At 47.2% G+C, this 16,605-nt stretch overlaps 1 protein-coding gene across 1 annotated transcript in view; it reads right to left on the bottom strand.

The window, feature by feature from the left end:
* NGFR (nerve growth factor receptor) overlaps window positions 1–16,605 on the bottom strand; it is a 150,406-nt gene that overhangs the window by 95,117 nt on the left and 38,684 nt on the right. Inside the window, exon 2 of the mRNA XM_068263390.1 lies at window positions 535–676. Within this exon, the coding sequence (XP_068119491.1) occupies window positions 535–676 (142 nt within the window). The remainder of the gene's footprint in view (window positions 1–534; window positions 677–16,605) is intronic.

Raw genomic sequence — 16,605 nt, 5'->3', positions numbered from 1 at the left:
TTATGCCGACTTGTTAAAGGGAATAGTGGGTACATGGGAAAAAAAAGAATTTTCAAAATAGACCATACAGTTTTTGAGAAAATCGATTTAAAATATGCAAAGAAAAAATGGTTTTTAAACTTGGAAAAATGGCAGTTTAAAATCCATTCTTCTTTGCATTTTTTAAATCGATTTTCTCAAAAACTACAATGTCTTTTTGAAAAATTCTTTTTTTGATTTATACCCACTATTCTGTTTAACATATGTACCAATTTTGGTAGCAATAGCATGTATGGGGATTTGTTATTAACTGCCAAAGTCGGCACAAAATGTTGCGAAATTACATGAAATTATGAAATACTATTACATACGAAATCAATAACGATTTTCCCTAAAATTTCGCTTTGCGATTACGATGTGAAAATGCAAATTTTGATGCGAAATTTCGCACATGCGAAATTTCAGCCCATCAATGGTCATGAGTCATTAGCAGACCACTCCCTTTAGGCAGTGGCTTGATCTGTACGTCTTCTAATTAGATTTGAGGCCACTTACTGTCCAAACAGGGTTCACAGACCGTCTGATTCACCCCACATTCGTGTGTGACGCCCTCTCCAGCTCCACAGCTTCTGCAACACTCTCCACTCTGAGTGTATTGTTCTGAAATGCATTCATCTCCTTGAGCCCCCACCAACAACTGGAAAGACAGAGAGAAACGCACAAGGCATTAGTGAGAGGCCACACGGTTCTGTTTACATCAGCTGTGCTCTACCGAATCAACTTGAGGGAACAGAAGCAGCCAAGTATCATCAAATTTAGTGATGGTCACCCCCAGGAGAACTCATAGTGAGGCATGTGATCAGTTTGGTCAGGTGATGGAAATGTAAGTCTCTGATTTGCTAGTCCTGATCATGTGCTAAAGCAGGGTGTGAACACAGCCAACCAGAGCTTTGCAAATCAATCAGCTGATCAAGCAGATCACATGCGTCTCCATGAGTCCCCCTAGACATGACCATCACGATCAGCAATATGGTTTGGCACAATTCAAAATGCAGAAATTCAAAGCAGTAAAGTGAATCGAACTTAATCGTGAATAAAAACAACCTACGGTTTCAGGGTGGGTCGTGGGGGAGGCCCGGGGAGAAAGGGGGAGGAAGCCGCTAGGACAGTCAACATTGTTAACGTTTGAGTCCTTGTTAATGTTATGATGACATTGTTATGATGACATTGTTATGATGTATCGTCTCCCAATGTTGGTAGTGTTGTGACAATGAAACATTTGAGCAAAATTTTACTTTAAAAAAAGTGAATTCTGATGAAAACCCAATCCCTTGAATTTCTTTGCTGGTTTTCCACAATTAACGATAAAGCGTACCGTTCCAGCACTGGGTCTTACTTTATCTTCTGATCATGAGCGCGGCCGTGGATAAGCGCCTCTGTACTAGGCAGGCCTGAGGATAGTCTGCACATGCCCAGTTTAAAGAGACTCTGTAACAACATTTTCAGCCTTATTTCTTGTATCCTATAACTTCCTATACCTGTTCTAATGTGGTCTGGATTACTGCAGCCTTTTCTAGTTGCACTGTCTCTGTAATATATCTAATCTTCTTTTCTTTGTCAAGCTTTGTTGACCCAGAGAGGAATGCACTGCCTCTGCTGTGATAGGGAGAAGTTATGCACGCCCCCTGCAGGCTCTGTGTGTGTGCTGTGTGTATGAGTCCCATGCAAGGCCTCTGCTCACAGCCAGCCTGTCTGTGACCTTGTGAACAGCTGTGAGTGCAGAAAGATCAGTTCAAAGCCCAGACAAGCAGCTAGGGCAACAAGTGGGAGAAACATTCCAGCAGTCAAGTCACGTTTGAGATTAGCCTCTGCAAACAGGCACCTGCTCTGATGATGTATTTCCTGTTTGGTGGCCATCTTCATCGTTTACAAAAACAATTAATAAAACAGTGATTTTATCACCAGCAAAGCAGTGGGGAGCGAAAATGTCACAGAGGGGGCTAGGAGAAGACAACAAACAGGCTGGTACTTGTATTTATATAAGATTTTCACAGTACAGATTCTCTCTAAAGAAAAAGCTTGTGGAAGAGTTTTTTTTCTGGCTTGAAGGACCCAGTGCTGGATCGATGGCCTGTAAGAGGAACAAGGACTGTCCAAGGCTTCCCACTACTACTGAAATAAGTATCTTACTTTTATTTTTAAGAGAAATAAGAAATAATTCCTGTTTTATTTTCCACTTCAGGATTGCTTTCAAATTCAAGGGGATCTAGAGAGTGTGTGGGATGGTTTTGGGATTCCTCCCTAGTGCTGGATGAAGGAAGGGAGGGTGGCAAGAAATGTCCTGTAGACAGTGTAGCTCCCCATTAATGGAAATAAAAAAGAATCACAACTACAAGCGTTGCAAAGACCTAAAACAACCTGAAGTGAAAGGTACTTACTTAAAGCGGTATTGTCATCATAAACATCAAAATTCAACTGAGTGTATTAAGTGATAAATATGGTAATCCTACATTCAAAACATTTTCTGCTGTTATAGTTTAGAGTTATCACATACTTTAGGAGCACTGGCCCTAGTGCCAAACAGTTTAATGCTGGGAGTTCTTTTTATCTATAATATATTCCTCCTCTTCCATTTATTTCCCTATCTAGCTGCTTATCAAAAACACCCTCTGATCACTTGTATTTACAAGCAAGGCTGAGGTGACTCAGTGATTGGATGTGTAAATTAAAAAAAAAAGATTGCAGTTGTTAGTATACACCTCAGTGGGAGTGTCTGAAGACTCTGTAAGGAGGGCAGCTAATGAATACACAATGAGCAAGAGAGGGGGGAGGGGGGGAAACAAGAGTCAGGGAGGATATGAGGTCAGTGTTAGCTTGGCAAGATGGCCACTGCCTAGAATAGGATTATCTCAGTGGCGGACACAGGCAGCAGTGGGCCCCTGTGCAAAATATCAATTGTGGGCCCCCCTGACCTGCGGCGCGCGAAGCGCGCCGCGGCAAAAAATGGGCGTGGCTATAACCTACGACGCGCGAAGCACGCCGCAGCAAAAAATGGGTGTGGATAGAACCTGCGGCGCGTATGGGCGTGGCAATGACCGGATAAGGGCGGAGCTAACTGTAATTTAAAGTGATCCCGGGGTGAGAGTGATATGGAGGCTGCCATATTTATTTCCTTTTAAACAATACTAGTTGCCTGGCGGCCCTGCTGATCTATTTGGCTGCAGTAATAAACTGAATTACACCAGCAACAAGCATGCAGCTTAATCTTCTCAGTTCTGACAATATTGTCAGAAACCCCTGACCTGCTGCATGCTTGTTCAGGGTCTATGGTTGAAAGAATAAGAGGCAGAGGACCAGAACGGCAACCAGGCAACTGGTATTGCTTAAAAGGAGAGAAATATGGCAGCCTCAATATTATTCTCACCTCAGGTTCCCTTGAAAAGTGCAACGCAAAGACAGTGGGCCCAGGTTTTGGTGACCCTTTCCCCAGAAAATTCACATAATTGTGCAGGTTTTCTCATGAAAATACACATAATGTGAGCAGATTTGCCCAGAAAATACGTGCAATGATGTCGGCAGATATGCCCAGAAAATACGTGCAATCATGTCGGCAGATATGCCCAGAAAATACGTGCAATCATGTCGGCAGATATGCCCAGAAAATACGTGCAATCATGTCGGCAGATATGCCCAGAAAATACGTGCAATCATGTCGGCAGATATGCCCAGAAAATACGTGCAATCATGTCGGCAGATATGCCCAGAAAATACGTGCAATCATGTCGGCAGATATGCCCAGAAAATACGTGCAATCATGTCGGCAGATATGCCCAGAAAATACGTGCAATCATGTCGGCAGATATGCCCAGAAAATACGCGCAATCATGTCGGCAGATATGCCCAGAAAATACGCGCAATCATGTCGGCAGATATGCCCAGAAAATACGCGCAATCATGTCGGCAGATATGCCCAGAAAATACGCGCAATCATGTCGGCAGATATGCCCAGAAAATACGCGCAATCATGTCGGCAGATATGCCCAGAAAATACGTGCAATCATGTCGGCAGATATGCCCAGAAAATACGTGCAATCATGTCGGCAGATATGCCCAGAAAATACGCGCAATCATGTCGGCAGATATGCCCAGAAAATACGCGCAATCATGTCGGCAGATATGCCCAGAAAATACGCGCAATCATGTCGGCAGATATGCCCAGAAAATACGTGCAATCATGTCGGCAGATTTGCCCAGAAAACACATGCAATCATGTAGCAAATTTGCCCAGAACATACATGCAATCATGTGGCAGACCTGCCCAGAACATACACGCAATCATGTGGCAGACCTGCCCAGAACATACACCTGCTAAAATAAATAATAAAAAAAACCATTTACTCACCTGCAGCAGCAGACCTCCTGTCCCAGCCTCCATCCAGCGCGCAGCTCCCATGGGTGGTTGGGTGGATAGGTAGCCTGGTGGGTAGGTAGGTAGGCAGCCCTTAGCCGGGTGGGTAAGTAGCCTGGTGGGTGGCTGGGTAGCCGGGTGGGTGGGTAGCCTGGTGGGTAGGTAGCCTGGTGGGTGGGTAGGTGGGTGGTTAGGTAGCTGGGTGGGTCTTTAGGTAGGTAGCCTGGTGGGTCTTTAGGTAGGTAGCCTGGTGGGTTGGTAGGTAGCCGGGTGGGTAGGTAGGTAGGTAGCCTGGTGGGTGGGTAGGTAGCCGGGTGGGTGTGTAGGTAGCCGGGTGGGTGGTTAGGTAGCCGGGTAGGTAGCCGGGTGGGTGGTTAGGTAGCCGGGTGAGTGGTTGGGTAGCCGGGTGGGTGGGTAGCCAGGTGGGTAGGTAGCCGGGTGGGTAGGTAGCCGGGTGGGTAGGTAGCCGGGTGGGTAGGTAGGTAGCCGGGTGGGTAGGTAGCCGGGTGGGTAGGTAGCCGGCAGGGTGGTTAGGTAGCTGGGTGGGTAGGTAGACGGGTGGGTGGTTAGGTAGCCGGGTGGGTAGGTAGCCGGGTGGGTGGTTAGGTAGCCGGGTGGGTGGGTAGATGTGTGGGTGGTTAGGTAGCCGGGTGGGTAGCCGGGTGGGTGGTTAGGTAGCCGGGTAGGTAGCTGGGTGGGTAGGTAGCCGGGTGGGTGGGTAGGTATCCGGGTGGGTGGGTAGGTAGCCGGCAGGGTGGTTAGGTAGCTGGGTGGGTAGGTAGCCGGGTGGGTAGACGGGTGGGTGGTTAGGTAGCAGGGTGGGTAGGTAGCCGGGTGAGTGCGTAGATGTGTGGGTGGTTAGGTAGCCGGGTGGGTGGGTAGCCGGGTGGGTAGGTAGTCGGGTGGGTGGTTAGGTAGCCGGGTGGGTAGGTAGCCGGGTGGGTGGTTAGGTAGCCGGGTGGGTAGGTAGCCGGGTGGGTGGGTAGGTAGCCGGCAGGGTGGTTAGGTAGCCGGGTAGGTAGCCGGGTGGGTGGGTAGGTAGCCGGCAGGGTGGTTAGGTAGCCGGGTAGGTAGCCGGGTGGGTGGTTAGGTAGCCGGGTGGGTGTGTGGTTATCCGGGTGGGTAGGTAGCCGGGTGGGTGGGTAGGTAGCCGGCAGGGTGGTTAGGTAGCCGGGTAGGTAGCTGGGTGGGTGGTTAGGTAGCCGGGTGGGTGTGTGGGTATCCGGGTGGGTAGGTAGCCGGGTGAGTGTGTGGGTATCCGGGTGGGTAGTTAGCCGGGTGGGTAAGGTAGCCGGGTGGATGGGTGTGTAGCTATCCGGGTGGGGGGCCCGACTCCTATCCTCCCTCACTCACCTCGGGGCCCCCCTCCCGGTATGCGCGGCGGCGGGCGGGAGAGCAGAAAATCCAGGAAGTCTCCGCCGGGGCTGCAGCAGACACTAGAGGCTGCTGCCGCTTGGTCTCCCGTGTCTCCAACTTTGTACACTGCTCGCTACTAAACCAGGAAGTAGCGAGCAGTGTACGAAGTTGGAGATACGGGAGACCAAGCGGCAGCAGCCTCTAGTGTCTGCTGCAGCCCCGGCGGAGACTTCCTGTATTTTCTGCTCTCCCGCCGCATCGCATGAGGGGGAGGGGGGGGCCGATGTGAGGGGGGAGGACAGGAGTCGGGGCCCCCCAGGTTAAAATAAAAGGTAAAATTAAAAAAAAAACCTGCAATACTTAATGGGCCCCTGAAGCAGCGGAACTTCAGGGGCCCTCGTGCGGCGGCACGGCCTGCACGGCCGTATGTCCGCCACTGGATTCTCTGCTTTTCCTTTATAAAATTCACATGAATCATTACGTGGATAGCACAATACATCTGTTATGTAAGTAGAAGTAGTATTTATCTACTTATATATGTGTTTTTTTAATTACTAGGTTAGCATGGGTGTCGCTTGTTCTTTAAGAAGAGGGAAGGCTCTGTTTCCCATAGACCAGTGATGGCTAACCTTGGCACTCCAGCTTTGACAAAACTACAGATCCCATCATGCCTCTGCCCCCGGAGTTATGCTTAGAGCTGTCAGAGTATTGCAATGCCTCATGGGACTTGTAGTTCCACCACAGCTGGAGTGCCAAGGTTAGCCATCGCTGCCATAGACCCTTCCCGGTTCTCTCTCTGTGGCTTCTTTCCTCGCTGTCCCCTGTTGAAGTAATTCTAACAGCTCATTCAAATAACTCTTCAGCACTCGTCTTACATGCTTCAGAAGCACTCGTGCCCCTGAGTCCTTCTGAAAATGATCATTTGGATATGTACTACATATGTGCGAGTATGGTTTCGTAAATGCGCAGTACAGATGTGTCCATCTTTAGAAGCACTCAGTGACGCAAGAGCTTCTGAAGCCTGCAAGAGATGACGTGAAGAGATATCCAAACGAGCTGGTTGAATAACATCAATGAGGGACAGCGGGGAACGAGAGGGTTCCAGGATACAAGTCAGGTTTGCTGGATCACTCCTGAGTGGATGAGTCTATGCACACACACGTAATTAAAGGGAACCCGAGCGGAGAGGGATATGGAGGCTGACATGTTTATTTTCTTTTAAACAATGCACATTACCTGGGTATCCTGCTGATCCTCTGCCTCTAATACTTTAAGCCATAGACCCTGAACAGGTGTGTGATTTAGACCCTACTGACCAGAAAGATCAGCAGGACTGCCAGGCAACTGGTATTTTTTAAAAGCAAATACATGGCAGCTTCCACAGGTCTTACACCTTGGGTTGCTTCGGCATTGCCAAGACCGCGATATTCTAGCGAGCATCTAGCGTGCGTACAGCAGTCACAGGAGTGAAATCGAGCAGGTGCATGGCCAAGGCCGCGCATGCACAGCCGGTGACCTTTTGTAAGGGGATAGCAGCACACTGGAGGGGATTGGAAGCACAACAAGAGACCTGATAGACTGGGGGGGGGGGGGGGGGGGAGGGCTAGAAGAAGCCCTAGGTAAGCAAATCTCAACTTTCTTTCCTCGCCTCAGGTTTTCTTTAAGGCCATGAGAGTAACAAGCCCAAGAGAAACAATATAGAAAAAAAAATCTAACAGCTGCCAAGCATGAAACTGATTATTCGTAAGAATGAAGTGACCTTCCAATTAGCAGGAGGTGTTCCAGCTCGGATGACCGTCTTCCAGTGATGGACTCTTATAATAAAGAAGACTAATTTGCCATGGAAGAAAGGGACAGATTTCCAATAATCGAGCTGCATTTTTTCCACACTCAGCATGGTAATAAATACTGGCAAATGACTTTTTTAGAGCAGCGGTTTCCAATATCCTCTCTCCTTCCCCCGCCAGCCATCTACCGAAATGTCTTCACAGCATCTTCACGAGAGCACAGATGGCGGCGTCATTAATACAGGTACATATGTCACCGACCACCTGTGCTTATTGTGCGTTCGCCTGAATCTGAATAACCTCCGGTACTGTGGGGGGTCCCGAGGCTCAAGGCTGCACCTTTAATCAAGCCTGGTACAGATGCTACAGATGTGATTACATGGGACGTCACTTCACCTCATGTCGTGTGAATACTTTATCATAACTGCAAGAATTCCATGGGCTCCTCCTGCCTCTCCAAGCAGACGACCCGAACAGACAAAACCATTGTACGGAGGTAGAATCTCTGCAGCCTCAGCAACCACAAGGGGACTCCAAATTGCAGAAGTCATTAGCGGAACCCCTTTGAGAATTGGTGATAAGAGTCTTCTCAGTGCTGCTTTGTGCCATATGTTTTTCTCTCCAGACAAGATTGCCTTCTCGGTTTTCTGCGATTGCTGATAAAGTGAGAGGCGTCGTAGGTTATGAATTGTAGTGGCAAGATAATCGCTACAATAATTCCCCTCTTTCAGTCAAACTGCCGCAACCTCTGCGTGAATGACTGATGTAGTCAGACTATCTACATGAAGAACAAGCAGATAACTAATGGGTGTACCTATGAATGCCTTGTAAGCCTGTAGAAAGTACTGTAGATCATGGATAAATTAAAATTCTTATGGAGACCCCTCCCCGAAGAAAAGAATACAATTTCTGTAACCACAGGCCAACACAGGAGATTATGAGAACCGTGTGAAAGACACCAAGTCACCATGGAGTTATGTTGCACAGACCTCAACTATCCACAGGACCATGTTACAGATACTGAGTGACCACTGAGCTATGTCAGAGACCGAGTGGCCACGCGGTCACCATATAGAGAACCAGTGTCCACAGGCCATGTTACAGATACTGAGTGACCACTGAGCTATGTCAGAGACCGAGTGGCCACGCGGTCGCCATATAGAGAACCAGTGTCCACAGGCCATGTGACAGACACAGGAAATCATGAGAACCATGTGTCATATGAAAGACACCAAGTAGCCATGGAGACAAACTATCCACAGGACCATGTTACAGATACTGAGTGACCACTGAGCTATGTAACATAGACCAAGTCATCGTATAGAGATCGAGTGACCACAGGGCAATGTAACCCAGACTCAGTTGCCACAGGGTCATGTGATAGACAAACTATGACCACAGAGTCATGTCAAAGACACCAAATGGCCATGGGGTTATGTTGCAGAGACCAACTAATTACAGGACCACGTTACAGGTAATGTGACCACTGAACTATATACTGTATATACAGTATTACAGAGTAACCACAGAGTGAAACCAATATGCACCTACTTAATGAATAAACAAAACTGCAGTGCCTACATAAGCATTTGCTAAAACTGGACAAAAAACACAGAGTAAAGAATAGTACCACTATGAGCAGCTTTAGATGAGAGTAAGGCAGCACCTGAGGTCATTAGGGATTAGAGTATGCTTGCTAGTAAACCACTAAGGGGATGTTGCAGTAATAGTTAATAATGATTATGGTTGCATGCCAGGCAGAGCCGGATCATCCACAAGACAAACCTAGGCAGTTGCCTAGGGCCTGGATAAAGTCTAGGGGTCTAGCGGAAGCTAACCCACACAAAATCTTAAAAAAAAAAAAAGCCAGCTGCTATCTTGCCTATGGCCTCATTCTTAATCCTTTTCTGATGCCAGGCAAGGCCGGCCGAGGCAGAGGCGAGAAAGGCTCCAGCCTCAGGGTGCAGTGTAGGAGGGGGCGCAGGGCCGAGGCAGAGGCAAGAGAGGCTCCAGTCTCAGGGCGCAGTGTAAGAGGGGGCGCAGGGTGGGTAGAGGCGAGAAAGGCTCCAGCCTCAGGGCGCAGTGTAGGAGGGGGCGCACAACTCACTCAGCTATCATTCCCCTATTGTGTTTGAAGCAGAGAGAAATAAAAGGGATACATGGCAGTGACTGCAAGACAGATAACTAGAGATTAAGGTGTTATGGGCCCTGGGCCGCCTCTTAGTCTACTAGCAATCAGTGTGTGACAGCTGGGGTGGGAGGGATGGAGAGGCGCACTTTGGTGTCTAGGCCTTGGGTGCTGCAGGACCTTGTCCCGGCTCTGATGCCAGGCATCAAAGAGCCCAGTAGAATCTGAGCTACAACATACAGCCCAGTTCTGACCCAAGAGGCTTGCCTATATCTCCTATATGCATTCAAACAAAACATGATTTTTTTGTTTCTACTGCGAGTAAAGACCCTACAAATGCACATGCTATTGCAGAAAATACCTTATCTGTCACATTACACTTGGCAAACTCTAAACTGGTATGATTGGTATTATAAACGACAGAATTCCCATCCAGATCGTGTATCAGTCACTACAACCACTCGAGATCTGGCTGTTTATAGAAAGGGATGACAAACCGATAGAGTGTTTACATTCAGCGGAAAGGCAATATCTTTCTAGATTGGCTTCCCTACTTTACGCAGGTACTTCTCACTATATACAATGGTAAAGTGACCCCTTCTGAAAATATACAAACACGCCTATCACAGATCCTTGTTATTGCCTTGATGGTACAGGCAAGTGCCTTGCGTCCAGATTGAGCATTATTAATGAAAGGCATTTGTGAGTAATCCAGCTGTTTCATTGAGGCAGTGTAATTAGAACAGTACCTATCTGTATAAACAATGCTGAGTGTTTCCTCGTGTTCAGTGACCCAGCAAAGTTGACAAGCCATAGCTAGTTAGTATGAACATTGCACGGGATTGTCACAGATCGTGCCGCAGTTTCTGTCCCTTTCAGTAATGTCAGGAATACATAGAATGCATGTAGTACGAAATCACATGCTTATCTACTACTACTACCATTCAAGGAATATTTTTATTACAAAGAGGAGGATTCACAGAGAGCGAAGCATATTTAACGGAGATGTTAGGATGTGAAGGGCGCTGAAGAGAGCTGATGATGATGATGCAAGGGCTTTTCTTAAAGGGTACCTGTGACTTTAAAAAATACAAAAGTTAGATGCTCACCCTAGAGGGACGCCTCTGGGTAATCCAGAGGTTTCACCTGTCCTTCTCCACCCGGGCTGTGGAGTCGGTACAAAATTCATCCAACGCCTCAGTTTATGAAACAACCGACTCTGGGAACCCAAAATAGCTCAGACTCCTCGACCCCAACTCCTTAGTCTAATACTGGCGTGTGCTGTTGAGTTGGTACAAAAGTCATACAACTCCTCAGTTTATGAAACCACCGACTCTGACTCCAGGTACCCAAAAATTGCTCCGACTCCATCTCAACAGTCCTACTATCCACCTTGCCATTCTAACACTGGGACTCCTCAAACCCTCTCAACAAGGCTTGTTGAAAGAAGCTGGACATGCCGTGCAGGTGCAAGATGGCTCACACCTGCGCAGTAGCATGGAGACACTTGGGCCTTTCTGACGAGCATGAGCAGCTCCGAGATACTGTGCAGGTGCTAGTCATCCTGTACAATGCGGCCAGGGGTTCGCAGACAGCAGTCACTAACTTCCAGAGGGTCCAAGCATCCTTTGGTGGTCTTGAGGGGGATGTGGGATGCCTTTGCAGGATCCAGAGGCCTCCAACTGTAAGTATCTAGCTTTTTTAAGTCACAGGTTTTCTTTAAGCCTTTTACACAAGTACCAGGACTGTTGCTTTAAAGATTTGGACTCTGACCTCTCGGGAAACAGTTTGATGCTGGGTGCTGTACAGATGGGTCATTAGTTTAGCTGGTGATGCGACTGTTGGAGCAGCATTTGGCGGGCGGATTGAGGAGGAGAACGGCCGTGCAACAACGGGTGAAGGAGGCTCTTCCCCAGGCAATTGCCAAATTTGCTTCTATGGAAGTGCCAGCCCTGCACATACTGCAGAAACCAGAAGGTCAGCATGAGAGGGGAATAAAAATGGCAGTGTGCATATTCATAGCACTACAACTGTTCTTGGCTAATTATATATTTGTATTTGTATAGAAATAATGGGTCAGAAACTGTGCTGTGTCCCTAGTGGAGAGACTTCCCCAGACTTCCTGTTACTGGGACCTCTAGATAACTGGCAGCCCCAGGGACAGGAAACTAAGAAATGTAATAATAAGACGTCTTGGTTAGGACTCCCGCTTGTACATACGAACCATGATCCTATCACTTATCCACTAAACCACCTGCAGGCACCCTCTCTTCCCTAGACCTCTGGGGGTCTGTGGCTCTAGTTTCCGATGTCTCCATGGGGTACTGATGCCACTGCCAAGCTCTGCAAGTACAAGCATGATCCCCAAGATGGTGACTGTAGCACAGATGAGCAGGCCCCACCGCCCTCTCTAAAACAGATAATGAGGGCCATCACTTTGTGTCAATCTGCCCTCACCACCATAACGGCAAAGTTGGAGGAGGAGAAAACGGAAGTCTCCCTCCACTCCAACATGCAAACACTCCGTGTCAGCGTTACAGAGCCTGCCGAAAAAGTCAGAGGGCCCAAGAACTTTCAGAAAAACTGCTGGTGGAGCTTTTTCCCATCAGCACTGAGACGCGGTACTCAGGGCAGCATGTGCTAAGGGAGAGATCGTATACGAGAATACGCGCCTCTCCTTCTACCTGGACTTTTCCACTAACCTACAACACTAAAGAGCACACTTTGTACAAGCAAAAAAACGTCTTAGCGATCTAGGCCTTGTACGCCATGCTGTACCAATCTAAGCTTAGGAGGGCTGCGGGTGGCCGCACCTACTTCTTCACTTCCCCTGAATCGGTGCAGGGCTGGCTCGATGCCTGACCTCAGGCGCGACACTCACCGGAGCACAAGCAGGAAGACCATTAACTCGTGAGTACTACTGTCCGAGTTGAGTTTGTATATAGTCTGGGTGACACAACTCAACACACAGCCAAGCAGAGACCAGTGGAATATACAATTGGAATAGATTGGAATGTTTTTAAAGAGTAACTGCCAGGCATACAATCAAAAACCAAAAACATTTTTTATCTGGTAAATATGTAATAAGGATGCTAACCAGGCAATCCAAAAGTTAAAATCACTATTACTTTTCTTGTTGATAAATGATCATTCCCCAGTTTACCTGACTCTTATTTGGTATTTACAAAATTTGAGTACACAAAAAGGAAGTTGCAGGGCATGCTGGGTTGTCCTTTTTTGCTTCTCTATTTCCCCTCAGACTTAACTAATGCAGCCTGATTGGCTGAAGCCTCTTTCCCTCCTGTTTTCCCCTCCCACACCTCTGTTCCTCTCTGATTGGCCAATATTTCTCATGCTGAGACAATGCACTTTCTATAGTGAAGGGCGGTCAATGCATACAGAATAAGGCAGAGGAGAGTAAGGGAGGAAATGACATCAGGATTGGCTTCAAAATGGCTACATTCAAAATAGGCAATGCTAAGAGCGATTTTCTTTTTTTTCTTTTTTTTACTGTAGAAAAATCACTGAAATCAAAACGTGGACAGTACAGTACATGTGTTATGTAAGTAGAGCAAGTATTTATCTACTTATATATGTTTTTTTTTCCCCTGAGATAGTATGGCTGACAGCTCCTCTTTAAGGGATTGATTTATACTGACGGGAATACCCTGCTGCATCCGTTTTGCAGTATTTTGCAGTACAATGAAAGCAATATTTGCACATGTAGCAGCTCCGTGTTATTGTTGTCCAGTGTAGTACATATAGGCCACAAGGTAGCAGCTCCTTCTGTCAACATTGGTGCGGATCACACACGGTTGGCCGATCACCCGTAGTTTTTAATGATAACCCTAACTATAATCTGATATGGCCCAGGTGAGAGGGGCAAGTCCTAATAACAATAACAATGCTTAATAAGTCCAGGCCAGGTTTGCTGAACCACTTATGGTATTCCCACTGGAGATGTTTTAGTAAATCAAGGTTCATTGACTGCTAAGAAACCTTGAAGATCTGTGAGTGTGCTGGTTCCCCTCTGACGTTTTGCGCCTGCCAAGGCAGTATTTATGGTCGCTAGGCAGCCATGAACGCTGTTGTAATTTCCATTCAGCAAGCTGAAAGCACTGGGACGCTGTGATCAGACTGTGACCCGAGAGAGACCCAGCAATGGCCACTCAGCCCATGCAAACTAACTCACATCTGAAAGACAAGTCAGATATTGTCCTGACCTGCAAACAGGAACAGCTGTCTGGTTTTCTGAGATTTTATAAGATTTTACCTCTTTGTACCTGGAAATGTCTTCTCAGACTAGACATCTACATAGCTGCATGTTAGAGGTCTATTTAGAAAAATCAAACAAAAACCCTCCCAAACTAGCAATTACCCTTTTGTTGTCAAGGCCCTGCTTTATGCTACTTTTAAATAATATCCGTTGCGCTGCGGATCCAGAAAGAAGATCACAACGATGACAGTCACATCGCACATTTTTAGATGAGTATACAGGTAGTCCCCGGTTAACGAACAAGATGGGGACTGTAGGTTCGTTCTTTTTTTTTTTTCTTCAATAAATTTTTATTGAATAAGAATTTTGTTAGACAGACAGGTGTAACAGTAAGCAGAAAAAAAGAACCATCAGTTGGTGCACATTTTGCTTATACAACATAACATCGTCATATAAAGTAGTTAGGTACAAAGAGAAGCACAGAAAAATATGCAACATTTTCCTCATTATGTGTTCCCAACATTAGTAGTTTGGGGAGAAGCACCTATCTGTAATGCAAGAATTAGACAAATTGCATAATCAACAGTAATTATCGGTATAGCAAGGTCACCTTTCAATGTGGCTCAATGTTGATAATACACCAAGAGGATGCCTGCTTGCACATACATCTAGTTGGGAGATTTAAGGCCTGTAGGTTCATTCTTAACCTGAATCCATTCTTAAAGAAAACCTTTAACAATGGTTAATTTGCATATATTCAGCAGTGGTGCATTGTGGGAGACATCTCAAGCTCACTCCAACCTGAATTATCGCAAATTCTTTCTGTTTTAAGAAAGCAAACTTTTGTTTTTCTTAACATCTTAGTAAGGGAGCTTTTAGGACCATTGTAGTCCCTTACACACTCCAGTGAGTTCTGGGTCACCATGAGCTTGCTGGTTAGTCTGTACCTCTCGGATTTACAAGCCCTACTCCATAGAGCCAAATTAATCCATGCCATGCACTGATGAGTTTCAAACAATCCGAAACAGTCTGTATGCATGTTGGATTATTATGGCTCTGTACAAATTAACAAACTGACACATCATTGCATTCCAGCGGTTCTGGAGGTGTGTTCAGCTTCTAAGGGTAGAATGGTTAATTTGCATATATTCAGCAGTGATGCATCATGGGAGACATCTCAAGCTCACTCCAACCTGAATTATCGCAAATTCTTTCTGTTTTAGGAAAGCAAACTTTTGTTTTTCTTAAAGAAAACCTGTAACTAAAAAAAACCTCCCCTGGGGGGTACTCACCTTGGTAGGGGGAAGCCTCCGGATCCTATCGAGGCTTTCCCCGTCCTCCTGTGTCCCACGGCGGTCTCACTGTGCCCCTCCGAACAGCGAGGATGTAAATACTTACCTTCCCGGCTCCAGCGCAGGTGCAGTATCAGCTCTCCGCTCGGAGATAGGCGGAAATAGCCGATCGCTGTCGGGCCGATCTACTGCGCCTGCTTACTAGAGGGAACCCAACAGAGATCGGCTGTTTCCGCCTATCTCCGTGCGGAGAGCTGATACTGCACCTGCGCTGGAGCCGGGAAGGTAAATATAGCAAGCCTTCTCAGGCTTGTGGAGCCAGGATTGCTGGAGACTTCTGGGGAGCCAGCGCTGGTCTGCCTGCAGCTACAGGGGAGGGGGGAGCCTCATTGGGACCCTGAGACTTCCCCCTCCCAAGGTGAGTACCCCCCAGGGGAACTTTTTTTTTTGTTACAGATAATCGTTAAGTCGAAATACTGTGCCATCTCTGTCCCATGTACCTCTTCTGTGCCCCCCCCCCTGTGCCTCCAGTGTCCCCCTCTGTGTCACCTCTGCCCTCTGTACCTCCCCTGTGCTCCCCTGTGCCTCCAGTGTCCCCCTCTGTGTCACCTCTGCCCTCTGTACCTCCTCCGTGCTCCCCTGTGCCTCCAGTGTCCCCCTCTGTGTCACCTCTGCCCTCTGTACCTCCTCCGTGCTCCCCTGTGCCTCCAGTGTCCCCCTCTGTGTCACCTCTGCCCTCTGTACCTCCTCCGTGCTCCCCTATGCCTCCAGTGTCCCCCTCTGTGTCACCTCTGCCCTTTGTACCTCCTCTGTGCTCCCCTGTGCCTCCAGTGTCCCCCTCTGTGTCACCTCTGCCCTCTGTACCTGCTTATACAAGTTTAAAAGCCATTTTTTCTTAGAATTTTTTTTAAAATAAAAATGAAAAACATTTTTTTTACTTGTTCCCATGGAAACACAGAATCCATGCCGTTCGTATCGGCGGGGCGTTCGTAAGTCAGGCGTTCTTAAGTGGGGGAATACCTACACCTAAAAAATTTACCTATTAAATGACTACTTGCTCAAAAGATTACTAGACATAATAATTTTTAAATCCAAAATTAATTTGTGAAGTTTTGGTATGGTTTCTTCTTCTATCTCCTGGACCTCCTAGAACTCACCAGCGGCCGGCTGCATTGCCCGAGGACACGCCCCACTTCTTAACTCTACGTTTACCAGGGTGCAGCATCGCTAATTTGGCACAATGCTATCACAGTAGCCAACACAGGGCTAGGAGGAGGCTCTGGTCACACTGCAAGGCAAAACGCCCCATTTTTCCGAATCACGGTGGAACGCCAAAACAGAAGGTAAGCGATTACGTTATTAATAGGATCTCATCACACTGTCAATCAGAACATGATCGGAATACAATCAGATTGTAATGCAAAGGCAGAGTCCCAACC

Source organism: Hyperolius riggenbachi, chromosome 12, assembly GCF_040937935.1.
Source record: "Hyperolius riggenbachi isolate aHypRig1 chromosome 12, aHypRig1.pri, whole genome shotgun sequence".
NCBI lineage: Eukaryota > Metazoa > Chordata > Amphibia > Anura > Hyperoliidae > Hyperolius > Hyperolius riggenbachi.
This window is presented reverse-complemented; position numbering and strand designations above follow the sequence as displayed.